The following is a 15,093-nucleotide window of genomic DNA, read 5'->3' as shown; positions in this document are numbered from 1 at the left end:
GTGGCCTTTAAACAGATTAATCCAATCCTGTCTGTGCACACTTTGTCCATTCTAAGGACAAATGATGAACTTGTATTACCCAGAAAAGGGCTTCAACTTTTAGGAAAAGAGGTCACACTTTCAATGACGACCCTACACCAAAGACTGTAGATTCTCATCCTGTCAGATGGACAGACTGAAGTAAAAGGTGCAGAGGAGAGGTTTAGGTTTAGTCGGAAAGAGAGGGTTTGTCTTCCTGCCCTGATCCTGCTGTAAGTCAGCGCTCCTGCCGTGGCTGATGGCATATTTATTCTGTTCTCCCTCTGTCTGGGCTGGGAAGGGACAGGTCAGGACACAACACTCTACCCAAGTGTGAAGTGTTTGAATCTGGTGATGAATGGATCACTCTCCTCCTGAGACTGCAGCTTCAGGGGAGGAAGACAGATGTTGAGGAGGGACACTGAATAGGTTTGGTATATAAAAAAAAAAAAAAAAAAAAGAGGTCTGCATTTGTTAAATAGTTTTGCAAAATAATGCTGGCATTACGTTTCACTCTGAAAACTTGTAATATCATAATGTATATTCTGACCCCTGCTCTCCCCATTTTTATATGCATATTCTATACGCAAGTACAACTTTGTTTCCCCAATGTTTTTATTATAATTTTCTTATCACATCCTATATAGATACATACAGTAACAATGCAGCCATTTGGGATCAAAAATACCTACATTACACATAACACACACAACCACATACACTCAATACACTTACACTCACCTTTGCACTGGTATCATATATATCATATACATATATATTTTCCTTTCGACATTTCCATCTTTTATGATATTCATGTGCGGTTTCCAGAGTTGAAGGAAGTCTTTCCACTTGCTCTTAGCAATGCAAGTCTTTTCAGACCAAGGATGGAGCATCTATACTCCTCTAACATAGTGAAATTGCTCTCCTGGCTTAAAGAAGTCTGTTTTGATGTTTGTATTAAGTCCTTCAGATCTATTCCAAGCACACAGAGTTTGACATTTAAAGGGATTTTGGTATTAATGCAAGTACTACTTTACCAGTTTTCCCTCTTGGTTTAGCCTTTACGTGAAACAAAATAACATTTTCATTTTCTCTACAGAACATCTTCATTCTGTTTTTACTTAAAGTGTACACTCACATTAGATGAATAGACACATTGATTAAGAGAAATACAACATGGAAATCAGATGCAGTCATTTGGTAAATGTTTGCCTCGCAAAAAAAAAAAAAAAAATAAGGTCCCATCTTCCTCCTCAAAATGCTCACCCTGTCAAATCTCTCAGGGGTGTGATGAAATGCAGTGTGACTATCACAGCAACATGACACTTTTCTGTGACTTCATGCATTAAAACATGAGTGAGTGATCAAAGGTGACAACATGATGCAGCCAGGGGTGGGTGATGGAGCGAAAAATCCAAAGCTTTTATCTTTTATTTAGCTCACAGTTTTTGGCCTTCCGCTCTCACTCTTCCTCTTCCTGAATACATGAACACAGATTTTTTTTTTTTTTTTTAAACACTGCATTCTTTTTACTCTAAAACTAACTTCTCAGAAAATGTAAGGCAATGGGTGAATCTGGTTTATTTTGAATTATCAAAAATATTTCTCTCAATAGTCAGCTTACAGTGAAATAAAAAAAAAAAAAAAAAAAAAAAAATCAATACTATAATTGCTTTGGTCAATTGAAGCCAAAGGCCAAGTCAACAACATGGAAACAATCAGATTCCCCTCTTCATTACACTGTGGTCTTTACCTTTTTGTATAACTCTCCACTAACAGAGTTTCCAGTGTTTGTGTGTGGTTTTGTGGCTACGGCTCTCATTCTCTCTGGGTCACCCTCTCTTTTTCACTTTTTTTCCCCCTCCGTTTTCCACCATCTTTCTGTGTCCCTGTACAGCTCAGGCCACGACAGAAAAATTTATTTCTCACACGGTGTCATCAATCGTAGGCTGCCGTCTGATTGATTGGCCATGTGAACCACGGAAAAGCCAAATGGAGAATTGAGAGTAAGAGCAGCAATCTGTCATGTCAAAGTCCAAGAGCGATGCTGCAGGGGGATGGGCTGCATCTGTTCGCACTCGCATCAAAGCTCCTCCTGATTCATAGAAAACAATCACAAAGTAAAAGTTGAGAAAAAAAATTGTCTCTACAAAAACTGTGAAGATTAAGATGCTTTTGCTTTTATATTTTGCAAAAGAACCACAAAGACAAAATTGTCCACATAATCCCAATCCCAGACAGGTGCTCGGGAAGCGGTCTGTTCTGCAGAGACAAGGACAGCACGAGTGATGTCTTTGTTTTCAAGTTGGAACTCATCACAAACAGCATTTGAAGTAAAGAATGATGAAGAGGAAAAGCATTGAGGTGTAACGCATAAATCTACTTTATGAGACTCTGTGTGGTCAATAGGGCATTTGAGTTGATGTACCGACCATCTGCCCTCCAAAAACCCACTAAGCTTTAATGAATGAGCACTATATTTGCCAAAACTTGTATCAGTGTATGTGGGGAGCTGTGGAAAAACTCTTGCATATAACCCACACAGTTTGAGTCTTGTGTACAGCTTGTCCTAGATAATACAGCTGGCGTCTGGGGGTTTCAGGAACATTCAATTCAGTACGTGGCTGCTCACACTTATGAAGTGCGACATGAGTGTGTGAGAACGATGCTCTTTGCTGAATTACTCCTAGTCCTGTTACCTTGGCAATGATTATCAAACACTTGAGGCATTTTTTAGGGAAGAGAATGGTAGAAAATGTCAAAACACTTTGTGTGTTACTGGCATTTATTCTGGAGAAGACAAACCAACAACAGTCTATGACGGAGGAATTCAAAATAAAAGAAAGTAACTCTTGCTCATGTAACGATTTGATGGTGTGGACAAACTGTAGAAAGTTTTAGTGGCATCATTTAATAAGGCTTGAGAACCACGTTATGGTCTTTGCTGTGTTTATTCACCCCTATGTTATTTATAATTCTTGACAATGAACTGAGATTAAAAGATTAACTGTGCTGTGAATTGAGAGAGCCAGACTAGTCGTCTACAGCCATGCCTACAACTAGTAGAGTGTGAGGCTGTACATGTGCTGTACTTCAGCATCTCTCTATTTTTAAGGACTATACTTAATACAGATCTGTGAGACTGATACCACTACTCTTGAAATGAAACCTGGATCTCTTTGTTGAGGCTCTGATCAGTGCAGTGTGGGTCGTGACGCAGAGTCCAGAGGTAGGATCTCAGAAAAACCAAAGAAACGGGGAAGCAGATATTTGGCAGCAAAAGGTGAGAAAATAAACTTCGGGGAATGAAATTCTGACTTATTATTGAACTGTCACTGAACAGTGGGTGAATATGTCTCTCTTATTGAGAAACATTATTTTAAATGATGTTATTACAGAGAAGTGATTGTGTATTTCAGGTATGTTCTTTAATGAGGCTCACCAACAATATGGACACTGAGCCAAATCTAATCTTCCATAAAAAACATTCCGGGATTAGTCTTCATGATCATGACGGTTCATGATCTGGTTCATATCACACAACATATACCACTTTTGTAGTAAGACTGAAATTATACACTTGCCCGTTATTCCTCCCAACAAACAAACAAGTGCCTGTGTGATGCTCATCCTGAGCCATTCAAGCAATTCCTGCTTAACTTGCCATTTAAAATGAATGAGTGACCAGATGTGACACATTAGGATTAGGTAACAGAGAAGATTAAGTCCCTCTTTAAAGCTTCCTCTCTCGATGTATTTCATAATTTCTCCTATCCACTGTATCCAGAATACCTTCAGATTCTATAAAAAAACTATAGACTAGTAATTTGTGCTGACAGTTATCACCCTTCATTTAAATTCCAATGTTGTGTTATTTGTCCCACAGGACAAGCTCTCTGGGTTTGATCTTGATGTTTTAAGATTTATGTTTCTGCTAAATCTATCCCAACATGCACATAATGAAGGCAAAGACAGCCTGAGAATGGCTCATTTGCAACATTATGTGCCAAGATACAAACTTAAAAGTGGTGTTTTAAATTGTACTTTGACAGTGTATGATTTCTTTTCATTTTTTCTATTCAGTCCGTGCAGGACACTACAACTGTTTTGTTTAGAAAATGTACGGGGTTCTCAGTCTGGGCATGTCAACCCAAACACAGGCGCCTTTGTGATGATAAGACGATGAAATAAAAAGGCTAAACTATGGTACACTGACTGAATTTATGTACGTAAGTTGCTGTAGGTTTGCGTCATATTGACATCTGTATGTCTGGGTGTGGAGTTGGAGTTAGCAACCATCATAATGAAATAAATGGGTGATGATTACAGTGATTAAGCCACTGGAAACACAGTATAAGACCCAGACAATTTTTACCTTGAGTAATGCGATCGAGGCTTTTGTAAATAGCTTTAATTACGCAAGTGTTATGTTGATAGGAAGTGCTACCAGACACATAGCTGATCACCATCTACAGGTTACTGTATTCAACACATGTGCAAAGATAAATGTGATTAAAATAAATTATCAAACTAATGTTTGCAGTAGTGTGGTATTCCTGTTGTCGGCCAAACACAATTCAATGGTATTAACTTAATTTGACTTGTAAGGTCATCTGTAGTTAAGTTGGCATGTCTGGACTGATGCTGACATGCTGAGAGTCCAGAGATTAGAAAGTAGGTAGATAAAGCAAGAGTGTGGGTCTCCTAATCCAAAGGGAGAATCAAACTGGTGAAATCCTTGAGACGTTGCGAAATTTCTTAACTAAAACCCCATAAATTAGAATGACAACCTGCAATAATATGGTCTATGGGGAGCAGGGAAGATACCCACTTTTTAATACAGTTAAAAAGAAAATTAGTGGCTACTGATAGAGGCTGATAGAAGGTAAAGAAACTAATCTCAGTTTGGTAATGTACAACTAATTTCTCAGCCTGCATAATACAGCTGTATATGTGTTACCATGGGTCTTGCAGATTCACCACATACTGGATTACAGTGCTTTGTCTTTTCTCAGGCAAAGGTCTAACAACATAAACAACATTATTGAATTGTATATGTACATGATATAAATGTAAAATTTAAAAACTGAATCTGAAAAACTTTCTGTTGTGTGAAATCCAAGGCTTTGTGTAATTTTAGAGTAAACAACACCAGAATTCCTCAGATTACTGGAAGATATAAAAAGCTGGATAGAAACCAGAAGATCTGCAATCTTTGGAATGATTATCATTTGGGAGACAAGTATCATATTTTGTTTGCATGCCAGAATGCAAACATAATGAAATAAAGAGAGAGGTATTATTCAAACCACCAAAAATTACCACAACAGAGATGTATTTACTATACAAAACCATCTTCCTTTAACGGCTTGATCACCAAGAACCTGCTCAGACTGCACTGAACCTTCTTCTCCTTCACAGATCTAGCAACAAAGCCAGTGGAAAAGCACTGACTGACAACATCAAAAGTAACACTGTGAATTAATTAATAATCGTTTAAAGTGATATTTCCCTTCCATCAAGTGCATGAAAACTTTTAAGCAAGGCACACACCTAACAGTGATGTCCCCGTGTTCTGACAGACCCTGAAGTACAACCCTACATCACCGTAGTAAGATGAGAAGTTAAACTGTTGGGGGTCAGCAGAAACAGGATTTTGATCAGCTGTTATGTTGCTCTTTACACGCCAACTGCTCCCGTGGAGCTGCAGTGTGGCCAGCTGTGAAAGAGTGAGGTTCGCTGTGAATATCACAGATGTTCGGGTGTATTTAACTCCGCCTTCACCAGTAACTCCTCACACAAGCTGTTGCAGCATTTAAAGTAATACTAAGTATTTCTTCTTCTACTACAATATGTTAAAAAAAAATTAGTAACAGAAAAAATAGGCTACAGAACAATTATTTCTCCATTCCAAGATATTTTTAGTTTTTTAAAGAAAGGATAAAGGAAAGTCATATCTCACAGTTGCTCTACTTAGCACTGGTACAGCCATTGTACTGGACTAAATCACATCCATTTCTTCAACACATTATCTCAACACTACAAGAGACACATCAAACCTTGTGGCAGCTAAATAGCAGCAAGGAACAAGCAACAACCTGCTGCAAAAACATTTTTTTCACCATCTCCATGCCTACAAGGCACTCAGAGGGAGCAGACTGAAGAGAGTGCAGTTTTTAGATGTCATCTTACATCAGTTTGGCCTCAAAATTCAACCCCCTACCAAATGTCATTTCAGGCCACAAACATACCTCCTGCAGCTTTAGGTCTCTACACTAGAGATGACTTGGTGCGTCTTTGTTTCCATTAGTGCGCGCATGTTTCATCACCCGCAGTATGCTACTCACCATGGTGCAGCTGCCCTCCGTGTCGTCGTCCAGCAGGCCCAGTCTGCACAGAGCCTTCTCATTCCTCTGCCAGTACTCCGACGAGTCCAGCACACTGTTACTGCACAGCACCTGCAGCACACAGATAAACCCCGCTGAGGTACAGTAGCACTGAAGTTAGACCACACAGAGACACACATGGATCACACTGTATAACTCCACACCCCCCCACACACATACAGTTACCCATTCACTTTCATCTGTCAGTCTTTGTGTTTTCCCCTCTGGTAGATGGGATCAATTGACCTTTCTCCAGAACCTTTACTTCAGGATAAGTGTCTGCGACACAGGATCAATAATCTGTCAGCTAACCAGACACTGCACATTATATATACACAACAGTTATTGTCTCCTCCCTGGGGGGACACTTTAATGAAGCCCTTTTGTATGAAACCTACAGTCATGCAGCTGCTTTCCTCAATGACAAGTGTGTTGCTGACTGACACACTCATTTGTCTCAGACTATTGACTTTGGTGCTTTAATAATCACCCAGTTCCAAAGCCAATTTGTTTACAAGGATGAATTTAAACATTCCCCTGATGCTAATCACAATGACAGGACTGGTATATTGTGGTATATTTCCTTTTTTTTTTTTTTTTTTATTTGTAAAATAAGGAGACAGCTGTTTGCTGTAGTTTGTTTTACTAAAGCACAGCAGGTAAAAGAAGTAGAATCATGTGCTATTAATAAAGTCATTCTTATGCAGTAACTTTGACATATGACAAATATTATGTGTGCGTTGTTCTCTCATCTCACTGTGTATTTTTAGTGACAAATCATGCCCCCCTTATGCTTGCACCCTCAGGAATGGACCATCTGTGCAGGCCCTCAGCCAGGTAAAGGTGACGTAGACTCGGCTGATCTCACTGAGAGCGATCATATCGACGGCTGCAGGCACAGGCCAGAGGAGCCCAAGCTTCAATTTGTACAAAGCTGTCACCTTGTGTCTCTACAGGACACTGGAGTGGAAGTCAGTTAAGATCATGAGCGGCAGGCCAATTAGGAACACACACCAGTGAGTCCACCTGCACATATACACATACAGTAAAGGAGACACACAAATAGACCTACACACACTTTGAAAGAAAATTCAATCTAGCCTCTACCCCCAGCCTACTGATCTGAACCATTTCCCCTCCTGTCTCTCTGGCACTGGGAGATGATAAATCTACTGGGCTGACCCAAGGGCCAGGCTGTGCTTCTTATTACACAACCCCTGGGTGTCACTGGCACCCTGGAGGAGGAAATGAAAATCTCTGGCACTGCTGGAAACACACAAATAGATAAAGTGACCTGGAGACAGATATGACGGGCAGGTGCACAAGCACATGAACAAAGAAAAAAACAAAACAAAAAGAAGTGGTTGAAAAGTGGTCACACAGCAGACAGACATGTGTAGATAGATGTACACTTCCATCACAGCACAAACACATGAGACCCAGCACTGTTTTCTTTACCTTCTTACAGGCGCTGATGGACGAGGCCACTGTGCTGTGTGTGCTGCCTCCTTCCACCTCCACAGACTCTGAGCCTTCGAACATTGCAGATGACTGGAAGTTACTGCAAGGCAAAAAGGGCATGGAGTTGACTTTGTCAGAGTAAGTTCTTGTCAAACACTCAACACCTCCCTTTTTAAAAATGTACAAGTTGGTCAAACATCATGACACTGCCAATTATTTATTGAAGAGTGCAAAGAGTTTTAGGTGTTGGTCTTTGGATGTCAAGACCTGTTTGTCACATTATCATTTATGGGAAGCCATTGTAGCTAATAAGTTTCTTTAGGGATGCCTGTGATGTCCTCTCTCTGCATTAATTCACACATAACAGTCTCTCTCCAGCATGAACGGCATGTTGGACCCATTAGTGATCTGCAGCTTTTTGCACAAGGCTATCAGTGCGTTCAAGAGAGCCTGCAGCCAGTTCACAATTTCTGTATTGCAGAAAATAGACTGATATCACACACACACTGTTTGCAACCAAGCATTAAAGTGTCCAAAATCCATGACCACTGTGGCGGCAGAGGATTAAAGCAGGACAAACATGGCAATGCAACATTTGGTGCATAAGACAAAATTATTCAACAAACTCTAATGATGGGGATGTCTGTCAGACTATGGCAAGCCTAAAAAACAACATCCCAAAGTCAAAAATCCCAGGATGGCGTCATTATCCACTATGCATGCTTTCAATGAGATAAGCCAAATCGAAGCTTATCTGGAATGGCATTAATGAGGATCAATTTGGAAAATAAAGAGGCTGGGGATGCATATTTAAATAGGAGCAGCTGTTTTTTTTCTGTAATCCACATATTTCAAAGCAAATTAAAAGCATTCCATGCTGAAAGCCCCCCAGGGATCACACAACTGGATCTATCTGCAGTTAATGATGTAAATAACTGTGTCACAGGAAAAGTGAGTTTGCTGTGAATGGCTGGACACACTAAAATGATGTAGAGGAGATAAGTGGATATGATGTGCTTTAAATAGGCTGCAAGGCACAAAAAAAACCCATCCAGGACACACACACACACACACACACACAACCAGAGAATGGTTCTGCGGTGAATATGCTGGATGCATGCAAAAAATTGGAAGCGACTGACACTGTAAAAAAAAATGGAAGCAGCAAACACTGTATCATGAAAAACAACCATAGACTGGTGTGACTGTATGCAAGTGATTTTTTTTTTTTTTTTGCAGAAAACTGAAGCAGACCAGCGGGATGGATTTGTCACGCCACCTCCTTTCTAATCTTTGCGCTTAACGACCTTTCATCACGACACGGTGATGATTGACAGGCCCCGGGGCCGCAGGTACCCAGCAGGAATAAACCCGACGAAAGGACACAATTAACCCCTGAAGATGTCTGGCTTTCAAGGACAGCCCCCGGTCCACGGTTGTAATTTAGTGAGTGTGAAAGCGTGTGTGGTTGAGGATTTTGTCAGACTTCAGAGGCCAGCATGCCCAAGTGTGCCAGTGCACGAAACAGGCACTTTTGGTGGTAGCCTTTGGATGTCAACTGCTTTGGACAGCGTTCAGGTGGACTGACTAACCAGTGTGAAAAAGTTTAGGTCATGAAGTCTGCAAAAGACAATAAACTTCAGCTCTCATTTGTAACAATTAGTCTACCACTAAGAAAACGACTGAGGCTGATTACTCAGATGTGGAAATTGAACCTTTCTAGGTGACTGCTGCCCGCTTTCCTTATCGCCACACATTCCTACCAGCCAGGCCAGGCAAGCTGGAATATGTTGTTTAGTGCACACACACTGACAGTCTACTGTGACAGCAGCTTCACTGCAACGCTGTGCATAGCCCTTTTTCAACATTAAACACAAACTGACAGACTTCGATCCAATGCAACAAGATTTTGCGAATTGTGATATTGAATAAATTTTGTGTATTGTGGCCTTACAGGTTGCTTTTTCATCCCTGTGCTACTTAGAAAATATCTAAAATACTCTATCTGAAAAGGGTGCTACACATATCACAGCAAATCCATTTATGGAGCATTGAAGACAAATATTTGAGTGGCACCATAGATGCAACAAAAACACTGTGAAGTGGATATTAAATAGGCCTGCTAAATATCAGGGATACAATTTGAGTGCCAAAGCAGACATTATGTTGATTTTATTTGGAAATATACGACAATGCTCATCGACATTGTATTTTTACCCCGGGGTGTTGAGCAGTCTCTTACCTCGGTGTTTTCAGAAGGCACTTTGCGCCTGCCATTCTGCCAAAATCAAAACAAAAAGGAACAAAAAAAAAAAAAAAGCAAACTGTCCTCAACCGGTGTGATTATTTCCTCTGTGGGGGAATGGAGACAGGGAGAGGTACAGCGGAGCGCTTCCACGCGTAATTGTCCCCGGGAAACTCTTCGGTCCAGATGCGCATCCCCGACCGAGCACTGAAGGAATCCCAGGCTGCTTCCCCGTCACCGGAGGAGGGCTGTGATGCACTGAGCGAATACCCCGCGGTACCAGCAGCAGCAGCAGCGGCAGTAAAACCACTGCCTGCCCTGCGCGTCTGTCCGCCAAGTGCTGAGCGCAGGCACAGGAGCCCCGCATGAATCAAACGTAGCCTAATGAGCTGCGCGACGCAGGCGAGGGCATGGATGTGGACAGCGCGCATGTGTACAAACACAGGCTCCGACACACGTACGTAGTTGTTTTGCTACCGATTCACCGCATACGAGCCCAAGTTTGTCACTTCTAGCACAGGGCTCCCGTTTCTTAAGATAAACCGAAGGCAAATAAGTGTATTGATCACTGAGGACTGATGAAGACGGGCAGAGATGTGACCGTGGAAATGCAAAGGCTGCAGGGGACAACAACAGCATAGGCAGCAACAGTAGTGAAACAGGGAATTAATATAGGACATAAATAGCACATTAAAACTCTCCATCCACACTGAAATTAATCAGCCCCATGATCTTTGATATGACTCAGACTCTCCTGTTTTCACTTGCAGCCCTTTTATTTCTTGAGTGGGTTTGAATAGAGAGTCACTTTGTCCTGTCTGTAGAGTGACAGGGACATTGCAGCATGATCATGTTATGATGTTAGTATAACAATAAAGACATTGGATAATGATATATAGGATGACATATCAATTTTTTACAAAAGCACATTTTTAGATTAGGATGTCTCAAACTTTGTTATTGAAAGATTTTCTAGGGGACAGAGTTTAATATGGTCATTGTTTCTATATTACCTCAACCCATTTTTGACATTTCTATTACGTTACTTCTTGTTAACTACCGGCTTAACTATTTTATAGTTGTTGGGGTTTTTTTTTTATAATTTAATAACTGTTTTATTGTTATAAATAAATCAGTAAACTAATTAGTTCTCAATTTTATGATTTGGCAAGTGAAAAATTGGTTGTCAGAATCTTAAGGTGGATTCAAGTATCAGATACCCTCTCAAAAAATGTCATTCTTTTAGCTTGAATCCTGTCACTGACAACCCTCTGAACTCTGATGACCAGTGTAAAGTATAAGGAATGCAAAAAACATAACCAAAACACACACACACACAATCTCCGATGGATTCTCAATTGCCACTTGAGAAAGCCATCATCTCCCTTATCTCAAGCTGTAAGTGATCCTATAGACAGAAATATCAACGTTATCTGTTTCTGATGGATATTTTCCCTCCTCGGTCCATCAGGGAAGTCACACAAAAAATAAAAAATAAAAAAATAAATCAAGAGGGAGCTGTGACCTTTAGCTCTCTATTATCCCACTGAGACTGTGTCAGGGGGAATAGTGAGGTGTTGGTGGGCAGAAGAAGAGAAAGCAGGGGCCCTGATGAGATCTGAATGTGTGGCTGTGAGTGTGCGAGAGAGAGAGAGAGAGAGAGAGAGAGAGAGAGAGAGAGAGAGAGAGAGAGAGAGAGAACCGTGGCTAAAGTGTCTTCACTCTGCTGAAAGGGTCATTTCTGCCAAAGGAAACACTTATTTTCAGCGCGCCCTCTACCTCAAAGAAAATAGATTTTTACATGCTGTTATCAGCTACCATGCGATTCCTCTCCCTCTAGATGCCTTTTGCTTTCATCCAGCTCCTAACAATATCAAAACCCAATTTCTGTAATGGCAGTTTCTGTGTAGCAATGCAGCCCACAGGGAACGTGTGTTTACGAAACACTTGCTAGGCCTCACCTAATAAAATACTGAACATTTAAAAGTAATACCTTTCCCACATGAGTATTTTGAATTGATAAATGCATTCACAATGTCCTCATTGAGTAGCCTATATGAACCTGACTAGCTCGGCCAGTTCCTCTAAAATCTCTCACTACAGATTCTGATATAAATAGCAGAAGTCCTGCATTAGCCAGCACTTCTCACAAACTGTTCTGTACCAGCTAATTTCATGCTTCTCCGTTGAGGAAAACCGTTTTTCCATCTGAATATTTTCTTAAAAATTATTAGAATGAGGTGCTAGGAAAGCAAAATCTATACTTTAAAATGGAGCTAATGATAAAACAAGTACATAAGGGACATTTTTAAAATCATAAAGGCATGGTACGCATGCAAATACAGGTTACACATGGCAAAAGAAAAAGTACACAGAGTGACTGAAATCAAAAAAGAGCGTCAGACTCACCACAGCCAGACTTATTGTATAAGCATAACAAAAGCGGCAAATAACACACTGAATCATCCAAGTTTTCTGTTTTTTCAGATGCTACTGTGTGTCTAACAAATGTCACCACTGTCCATAATCTGCCTCACTGACTGCATGAAGGTGCATGAATGTAAATACTAAAACCACCTTAAATGCAAGAAAACTAATGGGATGTGTATGACATGTACATGTATGTGTGCACACTGTTACATGTATTTTTGCACCACTGGGCAATGATGAAATATTTAGAACACATAGACAATTATATGCATCATTGATGGTAGAGAAAAAAAAAAACAAATGATGCAGTGTCATTTCATAAATGATCTGAAAGTAAGGTTGGGTGTAGGTCACTGACTTTAATTGATCTGTAATTAAAACGTTGCTGGTTTCAGTTTTCATCAAGTAACTTCATTCAAATCAAGTGTATGTGACAGCACGGAATATAAAGTATGGGGTATTGGAGCTGGAACCTCCACCACATCACATCAGTGCTAAGGTTTTGCTGTTTGGTCATGTGCATGAGTGACCTTAAAAGGTGACCCAAACAGCAAATCACCACAGTCCCCCTCTATCACCTGCACCATGTTTATACAGATGCAGGATCAGAGTTAAGAGTGTGATGTATACCAGCATCGCCACCAAGCCAGGGATTATTTTTTAAAGGAAGATGTGTTTGTTGCATATTATTCTAGCATCCTCCAGTAGAAGATTACACACTTTTAATCGCCACAGCCATGAGAAAGATACTGAATTTATTTTTATTTGATTAGTTTCATGGTGACGATGCAGAGTATAAAAAAATGAACTGACATTTATGAGTTTAATTTGTTTTGTTTTGTTTTAATTCTAGATGGATATTTTCTTGTATGTAGATGTAAAATTAGCTTGCATGATTTTGTTAAGTGTTTCAGGTACAGTCATTTCTTCATTACTCATTGTTCAATCTCAGGCTAAACTACCTACAGAGGCACTTACTGGTCAGCATATACAATATCTGACGAAGCTAAATTTCTTTTATAGCAAATTCTGATCTCACAAGATAAACTCTGACTGTATGTATCACAGTTCACAGGTCTGTGGAATGTCAGCAAGTCAGTGAACCACTGATGAGTATTTTGTGCATGTGTTTTCAGTAAGTACAATATAACATGTATGACTGGGCAACTGAAACAGCCGCGCATCCCATCACGAGCAGCGTGCTTCACACTGAGTGCTTGCTTGGACTTTCTAACAGCAACTGGGCTGATATGCTGAGCTGTGACAGCAGGAAACTTCCAACACTTTCAACTCGAGAGCGCTCTCTTTAGTCCTTCTTTGGTCACGTTCGTGTTTACAACTGAGCGCAACATCATGAATGTGCACTGTTATCCTCATCTGTACAATTCACTGTGTCTCGATGAGGGCAGGCTTTCAGCCCCATCTGAAAGTGTGACCATTCAAAAACAAGTATGAGCACTTTTGTCTTTAGAAGTGGTTGTAGAAACTTGTTCATTTGAAGCTTACAAAGATCTTTTTCTTGTTTCAGTTATCATACTGTGGACTTCTTCTGGCCTTTGTTTCTCCTACCAGCTCGGTGTGGGATCTGAGCGTACAGGATGCTGATGGTTTAGAAGATTTAATCATATTCCAGCAAAAGATCGCAGGAGTTCAAGCTGGTTTGAAAGAGTTTTAAAACAGTCGCATAGCAACAGTGACTGACTTTTTCTGTTTTTCAAATGAGCTGACAGACTGATAATAAACAACCAGCAACAGCAAAGCAAGAGGAAGATACATCACAAACTGCTGCACGTGAAGCTGAGCTGATGTTGAACACCCAACACCAACAGGAGTCAAACTTCACTGATGGTCAATCTGACTCTGACTCTGACACACACACACACACACACACACACACACACACTAAACCAGATGCTTTCTTATCCTCCTCCAGTGCCGCCCCCCCCTCTTTTGCTCTTCACAACACATCCTCTTTCTTCTCCTCCTTATCATCTCCTCCTCTTCCTCCTTCTCCTGTTTTTTCCTTCTGCCTCCACTTCCTTCTTCTTGTTCTTTTTAATCATCCTCTCTGTCACCCTCCACACATCTTAATCTAAAGGCTTTTAGGGGGTGGGGGTGGGGGAGGGGAGGCAATCTAATCCATTGCACACTTTCTTAAAATAAAAAGATGCAAGGACAACTAAAGTGGAGATGAAAGCGCAGGCAGCTCTCATCAGCAGAGAGGAAACATCAGACGGCACTGGGAGTAAAAACCAAATGAAGACAGAATCAGCTGAAGTACAGACTCTCTCACTGTCAAAAACCCTTTCACAGTGGGGCTATTTTTAATTTAGTTGCCGACTCCAAGACAGAAACACGTCACGTGAGAGGAGAGTGAGGGAGAGGAGAAGATATGATGATGAATCTGAGCGGTCATGATGTGAAAAGGTATTTATAGAACATCAGGAGGGGAAAGGGTTCAACCTTACACTTTGAGGGGGTTGGGGGTTTGGGTGGTGTGGGTTCACAGTAAAGGTTCAATCAGTAAATAAGGAAAGGAACCAGCATGTAATC

At 40.6% G+C, this 15,093-nt stretch overlaps 1 protein-coding gene across 6 annotated transcripts in view; it reads right to left on the bottom strand.

The window, feature by feature from the left end:
• sphkap (SPHK1 interactor, AKAP domain containing) overlaps positions 1–15,093 on the bottom strand; it is a 113,759-nt gene that overhangs the window by 17,978 nt on the left and 80,688 nt on the right. For 5 of the 6 annotated variants that reach the window (XM_071497133.1, XM_071497132.1, XM_071497138.1 and 2 more), the window contains 2 exons: positions 7,863–7,965; positions 6,366–6,476 (listed from right to left, as the gene is read on the bottom strand). In XM_071497133.1, coding sequence (XP_071353234.1) covers positions 6,366–6,476; positions 7,863–7,965 — 214 coding nt within the window. Of the gene's footprint in view, positions 1–6,365; positions 6,477–7,862; positions 7,966–10,107; positions 10,722–15,093 lie in introns of those variants that run through there. The other variant, XM_071497136.1, reaches the window with a different exon arrangement.

Source organism: Trachinotus anak, unplaced genomic scaffold (genome assembly GCF_046630095.1).
Source record: "Trachinotus anak isolate AG129_WGS33_773 ecotype Australia unplaced genomic scaffold, CSIRO_AGI_Tana_v1 ptg000014l, whole genome shotgun sequence".
NCBI lineage: Eukaryota > Metazoa > Chordata > Actinopteri > Carangiformes > Carangidae > Trachinotus > Trachinotus anak.
The sequence above is the reverse complement of the archived record's forward strand: the minus strand, read 5'-3'. Positions and strand labels throughout refer to the sequence as shown.